The sequence below is a fragment of the Symphalangus syndactylus genome, chromosome 3, assembly GCF_028878055.3.
Source record: "Symphalangus syndactylus isolate Jambi chromosome 3, NHGRI_mSymSyn1-v2.1_pri, whole genome shotgun sequence".
NCBI classification, from domain to species: Eukaryota; Metazoa; Chordata; class Mammalia; order Primates; family Hylobatidae; genus Symphalangus; species Symphalangus syndactylus.
In genome coordinates, this window is record NC_072425.2 from 91,829,694 (window position 1) to 91,849,778 (window position 20,085).

A 20,085-nucleotide genomic window follows, 5' to 3' on the forward strand; every position below is an offset into this window, starting at 1 on the left:
GCACTCCAGCCTGGGTGACAGAGCGAGACTCTGTCTCAAAAAAAAAAAAAAAAAAAAAGCATCTTACACTTGATTTTTGCCTCTTACCTCTTTTTGTCATGCTTTCCTGTGTTAATCAGACAGACTGGACACTGCTGTTGAGGAATCAAACCTTTTGCAGTAACAGTCACAGATGCGTCCCTTAAGATAGCTTGCTTTGTTTTAATTTCTGATAGCCAAAGAACCAGGCATCTCAGATCACCCTGTCCCAGGTTTCCTCTGTAACAACTGATATGAATAGGATGTTTTTAAGACATGGAATCTGTATCAAATTAATTTTTTTTTAAAGCCAGCTGTTTCTATAAGCATTCTCTTTTCCAACTATATAACTCCTTAATTTCCGTAACTCCCTTAAATAGTATACCTTTTTTGCTTTGTTGCTTCCCTTACTAGCAAATTAACTTTGACTCATGCCCAAGATGTATTTAAGAAAGTGAAGGAGACCTGGTGTGGTGGCTCATTCCTGCAATTCCAGCACTTTGGGAGGTCAAAGCCTGAGCATCCTTGAGGCCAGGAGTCCAGAGACTAGTCTAGCAACATAGTGAGAACACATCTCTACAATAAACTTAAAAAAAAAGAAAAGAAAAAAGGTGAAGGAAAAGACATAGCTCACAATTTTGTCATAAACTTTTCTGTAGCATTCTAGTGGAAGTAACAATTGTCATACACTTCAACATTCCAGTGGCAGAAGTGATGTTCCTATTGGAAGACAAGATAACACACAATGGCCAATTTTTAAATAATTTAATCTTTCAACACCAAGGATTTTGTTTTTAAATAGTTTTGATTAGGTCTTTTCCTTTTAGTGTCTTTTAGGCAATGATTCACCCATTCATTTATTCACTTAAGAAATATTTATTGACCATCTACTCTGTGCCATCTGCTATTCTAGTATTTTAGGTACTAAGGAAACATTGAAGAAAATGAAAAAAAAAATCCCCCATATTGTGGAGCTTACATTCTAGTGGAGGGAAGGCAATAGAAAATAAAAATAGAAAATGACGATGTTAGAAGGTAAGTACTATGAAAAAAACAAGCAAGGGAGGGAGGATTCTGGGGAAGGTGCAATATTTTAAATGAGATGATTAGGGTCGACTTCTTTGAAAAAAGATGACTTTTAAGCAAAGATTGGACAGAAGTGGAAGATCTAGCCATGCAGGTATTTGGTGGAAAGATCTTTCCAGATAGAAACTATGCACAGTGCAAGGGCCTCAGGGCAAGAAGATGCTTTGGTGTTACAGAAGCAGGGAGCAGGTCTGTGTAGCTGGAACAAAGTGCTTAGCAGAAATGAGGTCAGAGGGGTGGAGGTGAGGTAGGACTTGGGAGGCCAGCTAGCATAGGATTTTTAGGTTGCATAAAAGACTCTGGCTGAGAAAATCAGGAAGCCATTGGAAGAGTGACTACTTTTGGTTTCCTCTTAAGTCTGTAGACAAACTTCTGAATGTTAAAGGCATATTCATGTCGTATCATAGATTGGTTCAAACCTCAAGTGTCAACACTTAATGCCTTGCTTCTAGAAAAGATAAAAAGATGTAGTGAATAAAACTGAATACTCAAGCCAGACAACTACATTGCTGTTTCAATTCACTAGCTGGTATCTTAAATATTAATGAGCCTCCTTCTCTGTTTTCTTATTTACAGGTTGGAACACTATCTTTTTCCAGGTTCCTTGTTGTCTCTAGTATCACTTGGTATCCTTTGATACCTCAGTCCAGGTAGGATTTCCATGCTCATTTTCTATTTGTGGCTTAATCTGTCAATACCAGTAACACATTTTATTGTATTGCAGAGGTCAGAATTTTGCTGGCCCAGCAATGTGGAAATGATGTACAAAATGCAGATTAAAACAACAAGAAAAACTACTTTGCTTCAATTAGTTGAATTGAGCAAAATCAGTTTTTCTTGAATTTTTTGCATGACTGCTTATATGAACCGTTTTGTTTCCTTGACACAATAGAGACAATACCAGGTTTGCAATGCCCTTGTTTTGAGAATATAAGAGTAATATATTAAGTAAATTTCATTTAGCACAACAGTACTATTGTTAAATGGAGGGAAAAGATTCTGGTAAAAGGGAAGAAACTCCTGGCTTTAGTTTTCTAAAATGCTTTTGTACCTCTTGTAAGAATGATATGGAGGTGTTTTTAATGTCAAGTCTGAAAATTTGCTTTTCAATTTACTTGGAAACTGGTTTCTAATACAAAACAGGGTAGTACACTTTCCCAGCATGTTCAGGTAAACTACTTTCATCACAATTCAGGTAGAAGTGACTGCCTTTAATTCCGTACATCGCAAACCATCTAGTGGTAGATCTAGAATGGCGTCAGTTTCAGGGACTTCTATGCACATTGATTTCCAGAGTTCAATTCCATTTAAGTTGGGACTATTTACAATGACATTTGCTGAAATTTGCTCACCTTGATATACAAGCATATTGTATTAAGCAGCTAGTAAACCTGTGGAGACAGCAGGTAAAAGGTAAAGCCTGTTTTACATTTTTTTAGAGGTGTCTTACTTGTAGCATAACTAAACCTTCATTGTTAGGCAGGTGCTGGCCAATCACATCAGCAACAGCCCTAACTCCGCTAGGATCGGGGTAAAGCCGATAAGCCGCATCATATCTATAACCTGTCTCGGACCCCTGTAAAGAACTCACTGAGGATTGGTAGGGACAAAGGGAAGTTTCTGTCAAAGTTTAGGAGAAAAGGGCCGCGCAGGGAGCTGTTTCAAATAACACTTAAATCCCAGGAGAAGAAAGCCGAACCCCAACTCTTCGGTCGCCGCGGGGCCAGAAAGACGCGAGAGGGAAGCTTTTCTACAGGAAATCTGCCGCCTTGTCCCCAAGACTAGCGAGGTCCGCAGCGCCATCAGTCAAGTGTCGGCCTCTGGCATTTTCTCCCCTCCCCAGGGCCGGCCAAAGCTAGTGGGCGGCTGAGGATGCGCCAGCCCCAAGGGAGCGGACGTCTGTTCCCAGGAGGCTCGGGCGCTGGGGCCCCTCTGCACTCCCAGCGGTCCCAAGTTGGCCCATGCGCCCGGTCCCGGGGTCCTCCAAGCCAGCGCCAAGCCCACTGCCGAGAGCCTGCCTCCGCTTCTCCGCGCGCCGGCGCTATGGAGACGGTCACGAGACGCCGGCAGCCCCTGCGCCCGCCAATGGGAACGCACGTTGCAGCAAGACGCGGACGTCGCTCTTCCAAGATGGCGGCGCGTCCGTCGCGAGCGACCGGGCCCGGGGGAAGCCAGCGAAGCCGAGTAAAGCCGCCGCCCGGGAGAAGACTGAAGGAGCAGTTGTCGCCGTTGGCGGCTGCCCGAGCAGTTTTCGCTGCTGCTACGGCTGTTGCCATGAGGCGAGGCTAGGGAGGACCTCACTTCCCCGGGGTGTAATAATGTTAACTGAGGTAAGCGGCGACGGTGGCCAGTGTTTACCTGTGAAATGGGGAAGGGGCAGGCGCCAGCCCGTCAGAGAACCTCATCTCTACGGAAGGTGGGCCTGACCTTTCGCCGCGGGCTCCAAGGCCCGAGGAGCAGCGGGGATCCTACAAGTGCCCCCAGAGTAGGAGCTGTGCTGACTCAACAGAGTCCCACCACCTCCGGCTGCCCGTGCCTCGCCTTTCGCAGTTGCCACTTGCCACTCGCCCCTGGCACTGGTCTTCCTCATGCTGTCACTCCCTTCTAACTCATCGCTCCCTTCTTCGTGTCCCCTTACACGCTACTCTGTGGCAGTGTTGGCCTTTCCACGTTACTGCTGGTTCTTGTTATTCCTATGGTTTGCCCTAGGTCTCCTTTCTCAGGTCCCTGGGCTCCAGGGCCCTCCGCCTCCGAGCTCGGTCAGCAACCTGGGGTTGTTGCTCGGCCCGACCGGTTTGTTTCCCACCCTCTACTTTGACTGCTTCATGAAGTGGACTTTTTATCTCAAGCTGCACTTGTATGGCTCAGTTGTGCCATCCCCCTCCCCCACATCCATCACCTTTTCGCTTAAATCGTGGTCATCACAAAGTTCAGTTTAGCATCTGCCACCTTGATTTGCGTGTGGCCCCCTTGTTACTCTCTATGGAATAGTTTTTTTCTTTGGACCTGAAATGGAAGTAGGGCAACTACGACGAACCAATCAATTTCCCTTTTCTAGTGCCTAATGGGCATTGCAAAAAGCCGACTTTTTGAAGAAGTGGAGTTTGCCTCCTTTACTAGCAACACTTTAAGGGGAAGAACTAAATTGGTGCAACTAGGTACTTGACCCGGGTTAGCCCAGTTATGTGTTGTAGTATCTGCAGGTGTAGGTGTCACTGAACATAAAATACTGAACCTTGTGATTTGATGAAATACCTTTTTCGAAGCCGTTCACTTTAAGTACTGTGAGGATCCTGACGTGAGGAACTGACCGGATTGGGCATTTTTATGGGCTGAAGTGAGAATAGGAAACAGTTTTAGTGGGCAATGGGAAGTATTCCTACATGGGCCAAAAAGGAAATACAAACATTTGTAGGTGAGTGGCTTTTATTTTGTGAAAAGTGATGGTAAAGCACGTACTTGCCTGAAATTTCAAGTCCTTGGAACTTGACTAACTTTGAGGAACTTTATATTTTGCTGTTTGTACTTAATCTAAGCAGAGAGCCTGGCATATGACAAATACTTACTGGTTGACTGTAACTTCTACAGTATGTATTTTTAGTTGTTTGAAGTTCATTTTATATTTCTAAATTCTACAAATTTTTCATTCTTGGAGTTAATTGAGATTATGGTTATATCATAAGTTTGTGTTGTGATTAGCAGTAATAGATTAGAAAAAAGACAAGTAGCAGAAGTTTCATTTTTACCTTAAGTGTGATATTTTGGTGGGAACAGTTAGCCTTATAATAAGTGTTTAGTGTTGTCTCTAATGTGTAATATTATATGATATGATCTTTTGATTAAACTTGGCTTATGTTAACATGTTTTAGAGCTTTAATGCTTTCAAATCAACTACTTCTGTGTCTGCCAGTAAAATGATTTGGAAAGATGGAACTTTCTCAGCTTCTGTATTTTAATGCAATTTTGTGTTTTAGGGAAATATTTTAAACAGTAAATCAATGATAGTATTAAGTAAACTGTACTTTAGTGCTTTTTGTGTGAACACTGCACAGCTTATAAGTGGCAGAACCAGGATTCCAACCTTGGCAGTTGCCACCTAGCCCATTCTATTAACTTTTCTAGATTGCCTCACCAAAGTAAGGCCCAGATTAAAATGTACTAAAGTCTTCTCTATAGTTTTCAGTAGTCATTTATAGATTAGGAAACTGAAGCCCAGAGACTCTTGTCCAAGGTCAATTATTAAATATTAGTGGCAGTTGAAACTGGAATCTCATCTCCTAACTTTCAGTAGAGAGCTCTGACCATTTTGCTCAGTTGCCTCTCAAGTAGTTTTCAGCTCTCTTGATAGATTTTAAAACATGCTATTGTACTTCCTTGTCTGAATATTGTCAATAAACTGAAAATGATTATTACTTGAAAAAGACTTTCTGTTTTACCTTAGCTTTTTTTCCTTTTCATTTTTTAAACAAGGCTTCTAAGCCTTGTAAACTAGTCCTATTTTGAGATATTTTAGATATAAAATTTCACTTAATATTGGTTACTAAAAAATTAGTGTGAGACTTCCTTTTTATTGCTTCTGCTAGACATTGCTGACTTAGATCAGCAGCTTTTAGGAGATGTGATTTAATTCATGTTAGGTCTCAAAATGTGTAGTGATGAGCTGTGCTATGAAAGATTCTCCTGTCTTTATATTAGTCATGCTCAGCAAGCATTTACTGTGCTCAGAAAGTGGTGAATTGTACTATGTGCCTGGATTCTTTACATCTCAACACTGAGGTAGGTGATATAGCCATTAACCAACGATAAAACAGGTTGAGAAAGTTAAAAGAGCTTGCTTAGAGTTGTATAAAGAGTGGAGGAGACAGAAATCACATTTAGGTCCTCTTATTCCACATTGTGTGCTTTTTGTGACTCAGTGTGGAATGCATCATTCATTTTCTTTGTAGCTAATAAAATCAGCATACTATTTTTAGTTTTTTTTAACCAAGGTGAGGATACTAAGTACATAGATACATAATGAGAATAGTAATGATAAATGTTCATATGAAACTTTTCAGTTTTGCGTTTTGTGAAAATATATCTTTTTTTTTTTTTTGAGACGGAGTCTTGCCCTGTTGCCCAGGCTGGAGTGCAGTGGCATGATCTTGGCTCACTGCAACCTCCACCTCCCAGGTTCAAACTATTCTCGTGCCTCAGCCTCCCAAGCAGCTGGGATTACAGGTGTGAGCCACTGCGCCAGGCCAAAAATATATCTCTAATTGAAACCTTTTCAGAAATGAGAAGCCACACAAGTGATCAATTAAGGACCCTTTTAAGTTAAGCTAAAATGGAAAATCACTCAGTTGAGCAAACTAATATGTACATTGAACTTTGAACCTATGAAATATAGATTAATGTAAATTGAAAGTATAGCCCCCATATAGTTCTCGATGTAAACTTTTTGGCTTCAATTTATATTATTTTATCCTAAATACAATGGAATTATTTAGAAAACTTGCTAGTCATATTTATGTATGTTTTTTTTTTTTTTTTTTTTTTTTTTTTAGCATTTTACCTACAGGGATGAGCTGTATGTAATGTCTGGCTAGTTTTTTTTTTTTTTTTTTTTTTAATGTTAGATTTTTTTTCCCCTTCTGTTGTCCTTGCTCCTGTGTTAGGACTTCCTACTCCTAATGTGACTCCTGCTATACTTGCAAAAAATTTGTCATAGTGTACATGAAAGTTATTTGTTTAATATTCACTCCTCACTCTCCCTCTATCCTTTCTTTTCTTTTTTTTTTTTTCTTTTCCCCCAACAGTAAACTTCATATTTCAAAATTAGGGCATGGGATGTTTGTTTACCTAAGAGTTTGTTTTAATTAATCCGAGTTTTCACAACATTAGAAGATAATGAAATATTTATCAGTGAATTTTCATCAAACACACTTTTAAACTTTTCTTGATACCAGGAGCAATTAGGATTATAATTCTGAGCATTTATTATTACAGAAAACTAAAGGTAAGAAATGTGGGAAAATGTGCTGAATACTTTCCAGTGTTGTGGCATACTTTGAGGTTGTTTTTGCATAAAAACCAGTTATCAATGTGTTGTCACTTGTCATGTGTTTTAAAAAATAATGAAAAGTGTAGCTATTTAAAGCTATTAGTTGTTTGAGTTGTCTGTAAATGTGGATCATTAAGTGACTATTAAATAAAAATAGTTTCTATTTGTGTTGTTACTTCCATCCAGATTTGTTGATTTTTCAATATTAACACTCATTCTCAGAGTTAACAGATCTGATATAAATGGGAAAAGGCATAAAGTGCAGCACTTTGAGAAGTTCCAGGTTAATAGTTCTTAAAGAAGTAAAAGGTTTTGTAGTTGAAATAAATTTGGAGGATATTTGCCTAAAGAAAGTTAATAGGTTTCTTCTCTGGAGGACTTACCATAGTTAGTTTTTGATAGGTGATTTATTTTCAAAGAAGATGATAGAATTTACAGCATATTGCAAAGTCATTTAACCATGGAGGTGAATATACTTTCTTGTATTTCACTTAGGGAAATCCAGGAGTGATGAGTTACGTATCAAGAAAGGCTCCGTGAACATCCAGGTGTCCTTTTGAACACACACATGCACATACATCCACGCTCACACACAGTTGTCTTGCCCATGAGTGCTTAGTAAAATATTATGACTTGGTTTTGTTGATTAATATATTTGTAATAGAAATACTCTTGGGGCAGATTAATCCTTAAGCTGTATAAGCTATTTCTTTAATTATTAATGACGTTGCAAGAGCTACTAACCAAAGCAAGACGACCATAGGTCCACTGGCATTCAGAGGGTGTTAAGAGGTAGGAAAGGGATTTTATAATGGGAGTGGAGGGACATCAGTATCTAAAATGAGTTTGGCTTGCTACTCTACACACAGCCTTACTTGGCATCTTTTGACAAACCAAGAGGAATATTGATAAGCATTCTTAAAGAATTTTTTCTTTTTAAATATTATTTTAACTGACAGTCATTTTTATACATTTATCGGGTACAGGGTGATATTTTGAAATGTGTGCACAATGTGGCATGATTAATTGCAGCTGAATAATGTATCACCTTGATTATTTTCTGTGGTGAGACAGTTGAAACTTAGTTATTTAAAAAATATGATACATGATTATTGACAGTTGTTTAATTGATCTAAAAGTTTCTTCCTTCTATCTATCTGAAACTGTACTCTGAGCAGTATATCCCCATTGGTCCCTCTTCTCCAGGCTCTGGTATCTGTCATTCTGTTGTCTACTTCTGTGAGTTCGACTTCTTAAGATTTCACATGTGAGTGAGATCATGTGGTATTTGTCTTCCCATGCTTGGCGTTTTTCACTTAGCATGATGTCCTCCATGTTCGTTCATGTTGTGGCAAATGACAGAATTTCCTTCTCTTCTAAGCCCAATTAGTATTCCATTGTATCTACCACCTTTTCTTCATCTGTTTATCCATTGATGGACACTTAGGTTGATTCTATATCTTGGATTTTGTGACTAATACTGCTGTGAACCTGGGAGTGCAGATATCCTTTCAACATATTGAGTTCCATTTTTTGGAAATATACCCAGGAGTGAGATTGTATGGTAGTTCTATTTTTAGGTTTTTGAGGAACGTACATACCTTTTTTCATAATGTTTGTATTAATTTACATTTCTACCTACAGTGTACAAGAATTCCCTTTTCTTCACATTCATGGCATCAGTTACCTCTCTTTTTTTGGTTATAGCCACTCTAACAGGTGTAAGGTGGTAGCTCATTGTGGTTTTAATTTGCATTTTCCTAATGGTTAGTGATGCTGAGCAGTTTTTCATGTATTTGTTGGCCAGATGTATGTCTTCCTTTGAGACATGTCTGTTCATTTTAAAAATGGTTATTTTCTCGAAATCGAATTGAGTTCCTTTTATATTAGTCTGTTAACCCCTTATCACATGTATGGTTTACACTTTCTCCTAAGTTCTGGAGTGGAAAAGTGTATCCCAGTTTCTGTTTTTGTTATCTCTGGGCCCCCAGCAGATTGGGTGGTGCCTGCCTACATGGAAGGCCGACCTCCAGGTAGTCCACTCAGACTCACATGCTAATCTCAGTCTCCTCTGGAAACATCCTCACAGACACATCCAAAGGAATGCTTTACTGGGTTTCTAGGTATTCCTTAATATAGTCAAGTTGACATCTAAAATTATCCACCACAATGACTTTACAGCTTTCCCTGAATGAGGTTCTCAGATTATGACTTTTTAAACCGTGCTTTGAAATTTTGTGGTTTCATAGACCATGAAGTGCCTCCTCGATTGTAATCTGGAATTGACTTTCTATTTCAGAGTCATGTTTAATTTTGGTGATACAAAGCCTTAAGTATGTGTAAGGAGAGGAAACATTGAAGCAAGCAGATAGCTCTTAAACTGTTTAACATTTTAAAAGTATTTGGAATTAAATGAATAAATAGGCTGGAGTTATAGTGATGAATACTGTGTCTATCAACAAATTATACGTATGACAACACACAAACCTGTATGTTAAGCACTATAAGGGATGAGTCTCAACTTTATCACTTATTTATGATGGGATGTTGGGGAAGTAGTTTGAACTTTCTAAGCTTTAATTTCCTTCTGTGTCAAATTGGGGTAATAGCACCTTTCTCGCTGTTCTCACACCTGTTAGATTGGCTATACAAACATTATGAAAAATGGTATGTACGTTCCTCAAAAGCCTAAAAATAGAACTACCATACAATCTCACTCCTGGGTATATTTCCAAAAAATGGAACTCAATATGTTGAAAGGATATCTGCACTCCCAGGTTCACAGCAGCATTAGTCACAAAATCCAAGATACAGAATCAACCTAAGTGTCCATCAATGGATAAACAGATGAAGAAAAAGTGGTAGATACAATGGAATACTAATTGGGCTTAAAAGAGAAGGAAATTCTGTCACTTGCTACAACATGAACGAACATGGAGGACATCATGCTAAATGAAAAATGCCAAGCATGGGAAGACAAATACCACATGATCTCACTTACATGTGAAATCTTAAGAAGTCGAACTCACAGAAGTAGACAACAGAATGACAGATCATAACATATGATCTTCATATGTTATGAAGATCATATAAGATGATGGAGAGTATAACTTTGTAAATTGTCAGTCATTATACAGATAGTAGTAGTACATCCGTTTTTTTTTCTGTATATTCCTTGTACTAATGAATTTAAATCCTAGGCTCCATGTAGTTTTATTGCTCACTATTTTCTTGGTGGATAGGTGGGTGGGTCCTGAGGGGAAATTAGGAGGGGAGTCTCCTGGCTAGTGGTGCAGTCACAGGGGAGACAGGAAATAGACTAAAAGAAGCGAAAGAAAAAAATAGACTGAGAGCGTATCTTGCAAATTAGTAAAAAGCAAATAGTTTCTTGTGTGGTTGGTAAACCGATTTCAGTGAATGCCTTAAAGCAAGTTCTTTTTTTTTTTTTTGAGACAGAGTCTTGCTGTGTCGCCCAGGCTGGAGTGCAGTGGCGCCATCTCAGCTCACTGCAACCTCTGTCTCACGAGTTCAAGCGATTCTCTTGCCTTAGCCTCCTGACTAGCTGGGACTACAGGCGCGTGCCAGCACGCCTGGCTAATTTTTTGTATTTTTAGTAGAGACGGGGTTTTGCCAGGTTAGCCAGGATGGTCTCCATCTCCTGACCTCATGTTCTGCCCGCCTCGGCCTCCGAAAGTGCTGGGATTGCAGGCATGAGCCACTGGGCCTGGCCACCTTAAAGCAAAGTTCTAAAAAATGTTTTGAAAAAGATGATTTATTTGAGGGTTACCAGTCATTTGTCTGTACATATTCCCAAACATTTGTGGGAAGAAAAATCTTTTATTTTTAAACAGACTTGGTAAATCCTTAAAAGGAAAAGCTGTTATTAAGGATAATGTTTATAAGGCTTTCGTTGTAACTTGTGCTGGAGATTGATTTTTCACCAAACAAGAGTATGCCTACTTTGTACTAGGCACATGCTGATAAGTTCTGGTGTTGAAGTGGTGAGTCAGTTGGGAAACCTGTCCTCAGAAATCACTATCAGTGCTAAATTTAGCATTGTACCACTTAGGCCATCAAAGTGGGAGCCTTGAGGTCTTTTGTCAGAATAAAATGATACCACTAAAGGGTGAAAAGTTAAGAGGGGAAAAGATTGGAGAATATAATTAAAAGATAACTGTGACTTGGGTTAGCTTTACAACTCCTGGTAAATCTACTAGTTTGGATGAGACAGCAGCTCTGAAATGGATTTCTTGCAATTGAAGAGTCAACCTGGTGAAAGTAATACTTGATCCTGCGGTTCCCACCTCCATGTGTTACGTATGTATTTATTTGCTCGTTACATGTTTTTCCCTAATAGAGTAAACTCCTGAGGATGGGCCTCATAGTTGTACTCCCAGAACCTAGAATAGAGCTTGATACTTAGTAGGCCTCACTAAATATCTGTTGAATGAATGAATGTTGAATATTTCCTCAAGAAAAATTAAGATTAAAGTGAAAAATTACTGAGATGAAATTGTCAATGATAAATTTAAACCATCATATTAATTACCCTTAAAGGATTGGTTACTATCTGTTCATTAGACATTTTATATAGTAAGTACATTGTGGTTAAATATTGTGTTTAAGAGCAGTGGGACAAAAAAAAGTTGAACCTGAGGCTTTTAGTTAGGAATGCAATTCTGTCTTAATTTTTCCTACAGGGAAAAATCTGATTAGGTTGTTATTTTGATATAACCAATTATAAATGCAAGAAGAATTTGGATTTTATTTTGTATCTCTTACTACTTGATATTATGATTTCATTAATATTACTTAAAATTTAATTCCTAAACTAGATACATTTAAAGAAAGCTTTGTAATAGTACAATAATGCTGATTTTCGTGGCACTTTGTTGACTGTTGCAATTTGTATGACCTTTAATGCTATCTTGAAAGTTTGTGAGTATCAGTAAAAATTTGGCCGTGGTTTCAAAGTTGGAAATTTTGGGGTTCCATTTTTAAGGAGGGCAGCTGCTACCACAGTCTCTTGACTAAAATGCGTCTCTGTTCAATGTTGGAGACAGAGTACTGTTATGTTGTTTGCCCATCTGTAATTCCACTGTATATTCAGAAATAATATATACCAGAAAAGTTCAATAAGATGATTCTGCTTTGTTCCACTGTTAAAGTAGAATAATGCTCTATAAATATACTTATGAGAGGATCATGTATATCAACTGGAATAATTCACCATTGTTGACTTATTGCACTGTTTTCTCTGATTTCCTAAGGGATCTTTTTATTCTGATGCATCTGTGAAGACCCTAAGGTGAATCCAGCTTTGCTCTTGACCTTAGCCGTGCATTGTTGGAGAATCCTTGGTTCTTATTCCATTTAAACCTGAATTGGTTTTATACCTGAAACTTGGGGGCTATTCTTAGCCTGACTGGCTTAGCATAGGAAAGAGTTGGGATTCTTTGTTTTGTGATTTCTTTTATTTTTGAGCTAGAGTTGTGGAGAATGGCCTTTGGATTCATTGTCATGTGAAGTTTGGAAATTATAAAACAAGTTGTACAATTTTAGTGGAAGAGTTAAATGTGAAATAAAATTTCACCTTATTTCTGTTATTACGTAAATATTAGGAAATAATGGTCTGACTTTAAGATATGATATTGTGTTGTCCAGTGTTTTTCCAAGCCGTAATGTTGTATTTTGCAATTTGTTCTCTTCCCGAGTTTGAGATAGCTTGTTTTCTCAGGATTTTTCTCAGCTGAGAAACACAACTGGTGTTTAATTCAGACTGCAACTATTAATATAATCAGCTATTTTACATGTGGTGTTAATTACTAACATCTGATCTTTTTCTTGTACGGTACCTAACTGCTCAACAGTTAAAGTATTGCAATAGTCTTAATCCTGGTGGGAGTTGGGAGAGTAAAATAAATGGGCTACAATGACAGTCTCCAGCCTTTTTGGCACCAAGGGACTGGTTTTAAGGAAGACGGTTTTTCCATGGACGCCTGTTGGAGGGAATGGTTTCGGGATGAAACTGTTCCACCTCAGATCATCAGGCATGAGAGTCTCATAAGGAATATGCAACCTAGATCCTTGCATGTGCAATTCACAATAGGGGTTGTGCTCCTATGAGAATCTAATGTCCCAGCTGATCTGACAGGTGGCTGAGCTCAGGTGGAAAAGCCCACTCCCCGCCACTAACCCCTGCCGCTCACCTCCTTCTGTGCGGCCTGATTCCTAATGGGCCATGGACCTGTAGTGCTCTGTGGCCCAGGGGTTGAAGGACAGAGCACCACAGTTACAGGAAAAGAAACTGAAATAATATACTTTAAAAATAGTGAGTATTGGTTGCATAAAGGTTTTAGAAAAACTAAATAGACTTGAGAGTATTTTATGATTCATTAAAAATGTATTTTATGAATCCAAAACTCCAGAAATTAATGTCAGCAGCTCAGAATATTCAATCATATAATAGGCACTAACAAAATTTATGTGATGATGAAAGATGATCTTTATACTAGGATTCAGTGTTAATCATCTTTTTTATATATGTATATGTATCTCCTCTAATCCCAAACCAAATATTCCTAATTTCTGAATAAAAATGTATACTTTTGGTTAAGAGTGATGGCTGGTGTCAGATTATTTGGATTTGAATCTAAGTCTTCTCGATTCCGAGCATTTTGACCTTGGAAAGGTTGCTAAAGTTTCTGAGCCTCAGTTTTCTTATATGTGTGATTTATAAATTAATGGTACTGACCTCATAGGGTTGTTGCAAGTATTAAGTGAAGTAACACATGTACTGTGCAGTGTTTCCTATAGTAACAATAAATCTGAGGCTTTATTCTTATTTCCTCTGATGTAAATAGCAAGTGGTTTATTTTCAAAACTTAGAATTTAATATGTTTGAAGTTGTTTTAGTGTTCTTTGATTGAGGTAGTTTTAAAATGTCAAGAGTAATCCTGTATGACCCAGATGATCTAATTCTTTCCTTACTTTCTATCTCAGTTTTTACTAACTTTTCAATTTACGCATTGCATTTCCAAAGTGAATAATAAGAGTGAGATTTAGACTGAATTTCAGGAGGAAATAAAAAGGGATGACACCTGTGTAATATGAATTGATCATAACCAAAATTTTGGCTAACCAATATGTTTCTTTTGGACACTAAAACTTTTACTATAGATGAAATGAAAAGGAAAGATTGTAGTACACTTGCATATTATGCTTTTGAAATGCTATTATTGTAGCTTTCTGACATGAGAAGTACTATGGTTCTTGTCAGTTTGATAAAGTTTTATGTAAAGTGGCTCTCAATTTATATAAGCTCTTCTGTTGAATTGTCTTAGAGCATAAAGGTGAGGAGTGTTACAAATCTTTTTTTTTAAATATGTAGTTGACGAGTGGTGTTAATAGTACTGTGCAGTAGGTAAAGAGACTTAGGGCTAAGATATTACAAATAAAATTTGTACTGATATAAATTTAAATTGTAGATATTAAGCATATACATAATTTCAGCCCCTTTATGCAGCAGTTGCTTATCTTGTTCACATAATAATAGAATAAACTATTATACTCAAGGAGTGGGGTCTTCTGCCTGTTACAGTAACATTTTACTTAGTTGGAAATTATGCCATTAAGGTCCTTTATGGGCGAATCTATATCTATCTCTATTCCTTTGTATAGTTACACTCTATGCTTTCCAGCTTTTCTTTCTTGTCACTGATGCTTTGTTATTTGTTGATTTGTTTTTTCTCCTTTCTGTATTCATTATTCTTCTCTGTGTCTACAGGCCTGCAAGCTTGCTCTCTCAGGATTTATTCCCTAGCCTTTAACCTTTCTACCCCTTCTCAAATAGATTAAAAAAGCCAAAATAGAAAATTTAACTTCTATTTTTTGTTATACTTTATTTATAGGTTTAAAAAATACTTTTTATTGTTAATTTAAAAGAAGAACAAATAGAATGGTTTATATACTTTTTTCATGAGCAATAGAGCCCAGTATAATTTTCTCGTATACCTCTTATCTGAACTTATCTTGATTGAAAAGACATCATCTCTGACTTAAATGAACACTATTAATCTTACTTTTTATTGTGAGTTAAAAGAATCTTGTAGTATTTTCAGGGTCAGAGTCATTGTTCTGATATTGAGTTGTTACTAGCTTTAGAACATACCCTGAAAGTTATCTTAACACCTACAAAATCTACATCAGATTCCTAAAAAGCATCAAGGATTTTAAGATGTTAGTGACAGATTAGTTAGTTCTGTTTATTTCTCGTAATTGAATTTTTTGAATCTAAATAAATCAGTTTTGTTTGATTATTTAGAGATTATGTGCAGAATTTTGCCCATCCTCCCTTTTAAAAAACCTTGAGAGTCAGTGTAAAGTAATGGTTCAAGAACATGCTTGGGTTTTATGCCAAAGCTCAGTTCATGCTCCAGTTTTATCACTTAGCTGTTATTTCTTAAATCTGTAGAATAGTTAGTATAACTTATGTCATAGAATTGTCAGAACTAGGTATAGTTAAAGTGGTTAGCAAATCCTAGCCAACTGTAAGCACTTAATATATTATTTTTTTAGAGATGGTGTCTTGCTATATTGCCCAGGCTGGAATCAAACTCCTGGGCTCAAGCAACGCTCCTGCCTCAGTCCGAGTACCTGAGTAGCTGGGGTTACATCCACGTGCTGCTGTGCCTGGCCAAGTAAGCACTTAATAAGTGATAGCTCCTATTGTTGTTTTAGAGGGTGCTCTTTTTCATAAGAAAGCAATGAAGTGTTAATACCATGCATTGAGGATCTAGCTTTCTCTGCTGTGGTAGGCTTGTGTTGCTTTGATTTCCCCTTGGAGTCTGTATTATGGAGAAAAGCAGAAGTCAAGACTTGTAAATATTAGAACTTTTATTCTTGTATTATTATAGTCCTGTATGAATGAGAGATAGGTGGGGGGACATTTGTGAATGTGGCCTGTTTTATCTTGCTTTTGTACCAGGGAACTGCTGTGATAAAAGTTTTGTGCACTTTATTTAGTAGAGGAACACTTTGTGAGTGGAAATCTGATATATAAACTAAATTTGTTCTAATTCAGTTAAAGGAATTGAAGGTGAATTTCCATGTAACTGAACTTATTTTTAGTACGAGGTAGTGATAGAAATGGTCTTGATGCTTGAGGATTTTAAGTACTATCATGTGGCCTTAACAGAGTGCTTAGGAGGTAGACAGAAGGTTAGAAATGCCAAGTGTAGTGTTGTATTGTGTCACAATGATAAATTTTATTTTGGTTTAGTGTCATAAGGACAGGCAGTCTAAAGAGAACAGAGTATTTATGGAATAGGAAAATTATTGAGAAACCTGGACAGTCAAAAATATTTTAATTTCTAGCTGGGTGCTATGGCTCATGCCTGTAATCCCAGTACTTCAGGAGGCTGAGGTGAGAGGATTGCTTGAGCCCATGAGTTCTAGACCAGCCTGGGCAGTGTAGGGAGACCTTGTCTCTGCAAAAAATTAAAAAATTAGCCAGGCATGGTGGTGTGTGCCTGTAGTCCTAGCTACTCAGGAGGCTGAGGTGGGAGGATTGCTGGAGTCCAGGAGTTGGAGGCTGCAGTGAGCTATGATTTCATCACTGCACTCTAGCCTGGGCAACAGAGTGAGATACTGTTTCTAATATATATATACATATATATACACATACATATATATATACACACACGCACACATAATATATAATATATACACATATATAATGTATATATGTCAAAATAAATGTCAAGAGCATAGTTTATGTTCTTTAATCTTATGTTTAGCTTATTAAAACAAAAAATTTGACATAACTTTTTGTCTTTGCTTATTACATAGGTGTTATGTCTCTTTAATATAGAATACCTTTATTCCTCCTCCACTTTCTCCTCTTTTTCTCCTTTTCTTTTCCACTTTCTCCTCCTTTTTCCCCCTTTCTTCGTCCTCTTCATTGTTGTGAGAGATTGTCCTGTGCATTGTAGGATGCTTAGCAACATCCCTGGCCTGGTCTATGATAGTGCCTTACCTAACAAGGTGTGGTAATCCGTACTTTCTCCATACATTGCCAAATGTCTCATGAGGAGCAAAACTGCCCTTGGCTGAGAACCACTGTACTAGAGGTAGTACCTTATTTTTTAAATTACTTATTTTTAGAATTGTTTTTATTTTGTTTTATCTTGAATCTGTTTTGTTCCCTTGATCTATATGTCTATCCTTTAGCCTATTCTGCTTATGTATTTTACTTCTCTGGGTTGTTTAGTTGTAATTTGAAAAGTAGCTTTATTGAGATATAATTCATATACCCTGCAATTCAACTAACTAAAGCATTCAATTCAATGGCTTTTGCTATATTCACAGAGTTGGGCATCTGTCATCAAAATAAGTTGAAGTACCTCATTACTCCAAACTGAAAACTCCTCCCCCTTAAGCCATTACTCCCCACTTCTTTCTCCTTCACACAGCAGGCTATCACTAATCTGTCTTTATGGTTTTGCCTATTTTTTTTGAGACGGAGTCTCACTTTTTCACTCAGGCTGTAGTGCAGTGGCATAATATCGGCTCACTGAAACCTCCGCCTCCCGGGTTCAAGTGATTCTCCTGCCTCAGCCTCCTGAGTAGAGTAGCAGGAATTCCAGGCATGCGCCACCATGCCCAGCTAATTTTTGTATTTTTAGTAGAAATGGGGTTTCAACCATGTTGGCCAGGCTGGTCTTGAACTGCTGGACTCAAGTGATCTGCCCGCCTTGGCCTCCTGAAGTGCTGGGATTACAGGGGTGAGCCACTGTGCCAGGCCAGTTTTGCCTGTTTGAACATGTTATATGAGTGGCGTTGCACAATATGTGGGCCTTTGTAACTGGCTTATTTCACTTAGCATGTTTTCAAGATTCATCCATGTTGTATCATGTAATGGGACTTCAAATTTGTTTTTATTGCCAACTAATATTCCATTGTATGGATATACTACATTTTGCTTATCCTTTCATCAGTTGCTGGACATATGGGTTATTTCTGCTTTTTGGTCATTACAAATAATGCTGCTGTGGACATTTGTATTGTGTTTCCACAGTGTTTTTTGTGGAAATATGTTTTCGTTTCTTTTGAGTCTATACCTAGGAATGGAATTGCTGGGTTATATACAGTAATTCTTTAACCTTTTGAGAAACTGCAAACTATTTTTCAAAGTGGCTGCACTATTTTACATTTCTACCAGGAATGTAGAAAGGTTTTGTTTTCTCCATATCCTCCAGAACACTTGATTAGAATCATCCTGGTGAGCACAAGTAGCATCTCTTAGTGGTTTTTGTTTGCATCTCTCTAGTGCCTCTAGAGAGCACTTTTTCATGTGTATATCTTCATATTTCATTTGTGTATCTTCTTTGGAGAAATGTCTGTTCAAGTCTTGTGCCCATTTTTAAATTGGGTTATTCATGTTTGTTACTCAGGTTTAAGAATTCTTTGTATATTTCGAGTAGAAGTCTATTAATCAGATACATGATTTGCAAATATTTTCTCCCATTTATGGGACAGCTTTTCATTTCTTGATGGTATCATTTAAGCACAGGATTTTCTAATTTTGATGTAGTCCAATTTATGTTTACTTTGTTGCTTGTGGTGTCAAAAGATAATTCTGTAATGCATTAAAAAGTTAGCTTCATTAGTGGTGTCAAATATCATATATACAGGATAAATAGATAAAACAAGAGCTGAAGTTAAACCATTATAGTTTTCCCCAAATTGAGTTTTGAATAAATACATTTTCATGAATTCTATCATATCTAGATGGTGTCTGTATTTATAGAATATTTTATTGAGGATTTGAGGGCAGTGGGGGCTTGGGTTTACTTTGTAGCAGTGCTGAATGATGAACAACAACCACTGTACTTTGTAGTGGAAACTGAGACCCCAGTAACTTTAAATTCTACAGTGTCCTATTCCACTGCCCTATTGTGAGTAGTCTTCCTAATTAGCCAAAACTCCTAGAAGAAGAGGACTCCCAAAAGTAGAAACTAGTATTTGTATCTCTGTTCTCCCTGCATATGTGATCTGTTTTCTTCTCCTTGCTTCATAATCTCCTGGATTATTGGGGTGCTTTCTGTTATTTTTTCTCCCAGCACATTCTCTCTGGGTTTTAGCTTTGGAGATCTCTACTGGGCTGACCCGTTCTTTTAGCAACACTCCAGGTCTAAGAATTATAGCTCAAATCATGGTATTCTTGAGGATCATCTGTTTTTGGTCCAGCTGCCTCTTAACAGAGTCACTTGGCAGCAGTCTGTTTGCCGTCATTGCTACCACCTTCCTAATGTTACACCTTTTCTCATTGAGGGGTTTTAAAAGTTTTATTTGCCATTTAAATAATTAAACCTTGACAGTATATAAATACATATTCATTTTCTTTTTAAAACTTTGTATATGCAAGTCTGTTTTAAAGATCCTGTGTATGCTAAGTTATTTTTCCTGATTATTACCCCAATTTGGACCAACTTTCTTGTTTTGCTTTCTCAAACAGGATATTTCATGTTTTTTCACGTGGTGGAGTACAAGTTTTGTGACAGCCTTATGACTTTTGCATGGTGGAAATAAATGTTAGGAGTAATGCCTTCACTTAAATATTTTAAATGAATGTTAACTGAATGTAAATGAGTTAACCATGTGGTGTGTTTTGTAGAAAAGTGGTATGTGCTATCTAAAAATAAAATATTATTTGCAATGCATTTTTTTGTTTATAATACTACCTGCTACTTGAAAAGTAAACCAGTGTGAAAGTGTATTAAGTTAAAATATTGTCGTTTTCATTTTAAAAACAGTCTGCATATCTACTTTCATACCTTTTTCTGAGTAAGCACATATGAGAGATTTTTCATTGCATTTTAAAAAATTACTCTTAAAGGTAGTGTTGTGAATTGTCTTTTTCTGCCTTGATAATTTTC

General features: G+C 37.4%; 1 protein-coding gene across 5 annotated transcripts in view; it reads left to right on the forward strand.

Annotated features, from left to right (window-relative positions):
* Nucleotides 1-830: 830 nt before the first annotated feature.
* The window catches only part of SNX13 (sorting nexin 13), a 154,306-nt gene continuing 135,051 nt past the window's right edge, over nucleotides 831-20,085 (forward strand). For 2 of the 5 annotated variants that reach the window (XR_010120257.1, XR_010120258.1), the window contains exon 1: nucleotides 3,275-3,434. Coding sequence is in view for 2 of the 5 variants with exons in the window: in XM_055272508.2 (XP_055128483.2) it covers nucleotides 3,066-3,434 (369 nt within the window). In the remaining 3 variants the exon portion in view is untranslated. Of the gene's footprint in view, nucleotides 3,435-20,085 lie in introns of all 5 variants that reach the window. The other 3 variants (XM_055272508.2, XM_055272515.2, XM_063637043.1) reach the window with 3 other exon arrangements.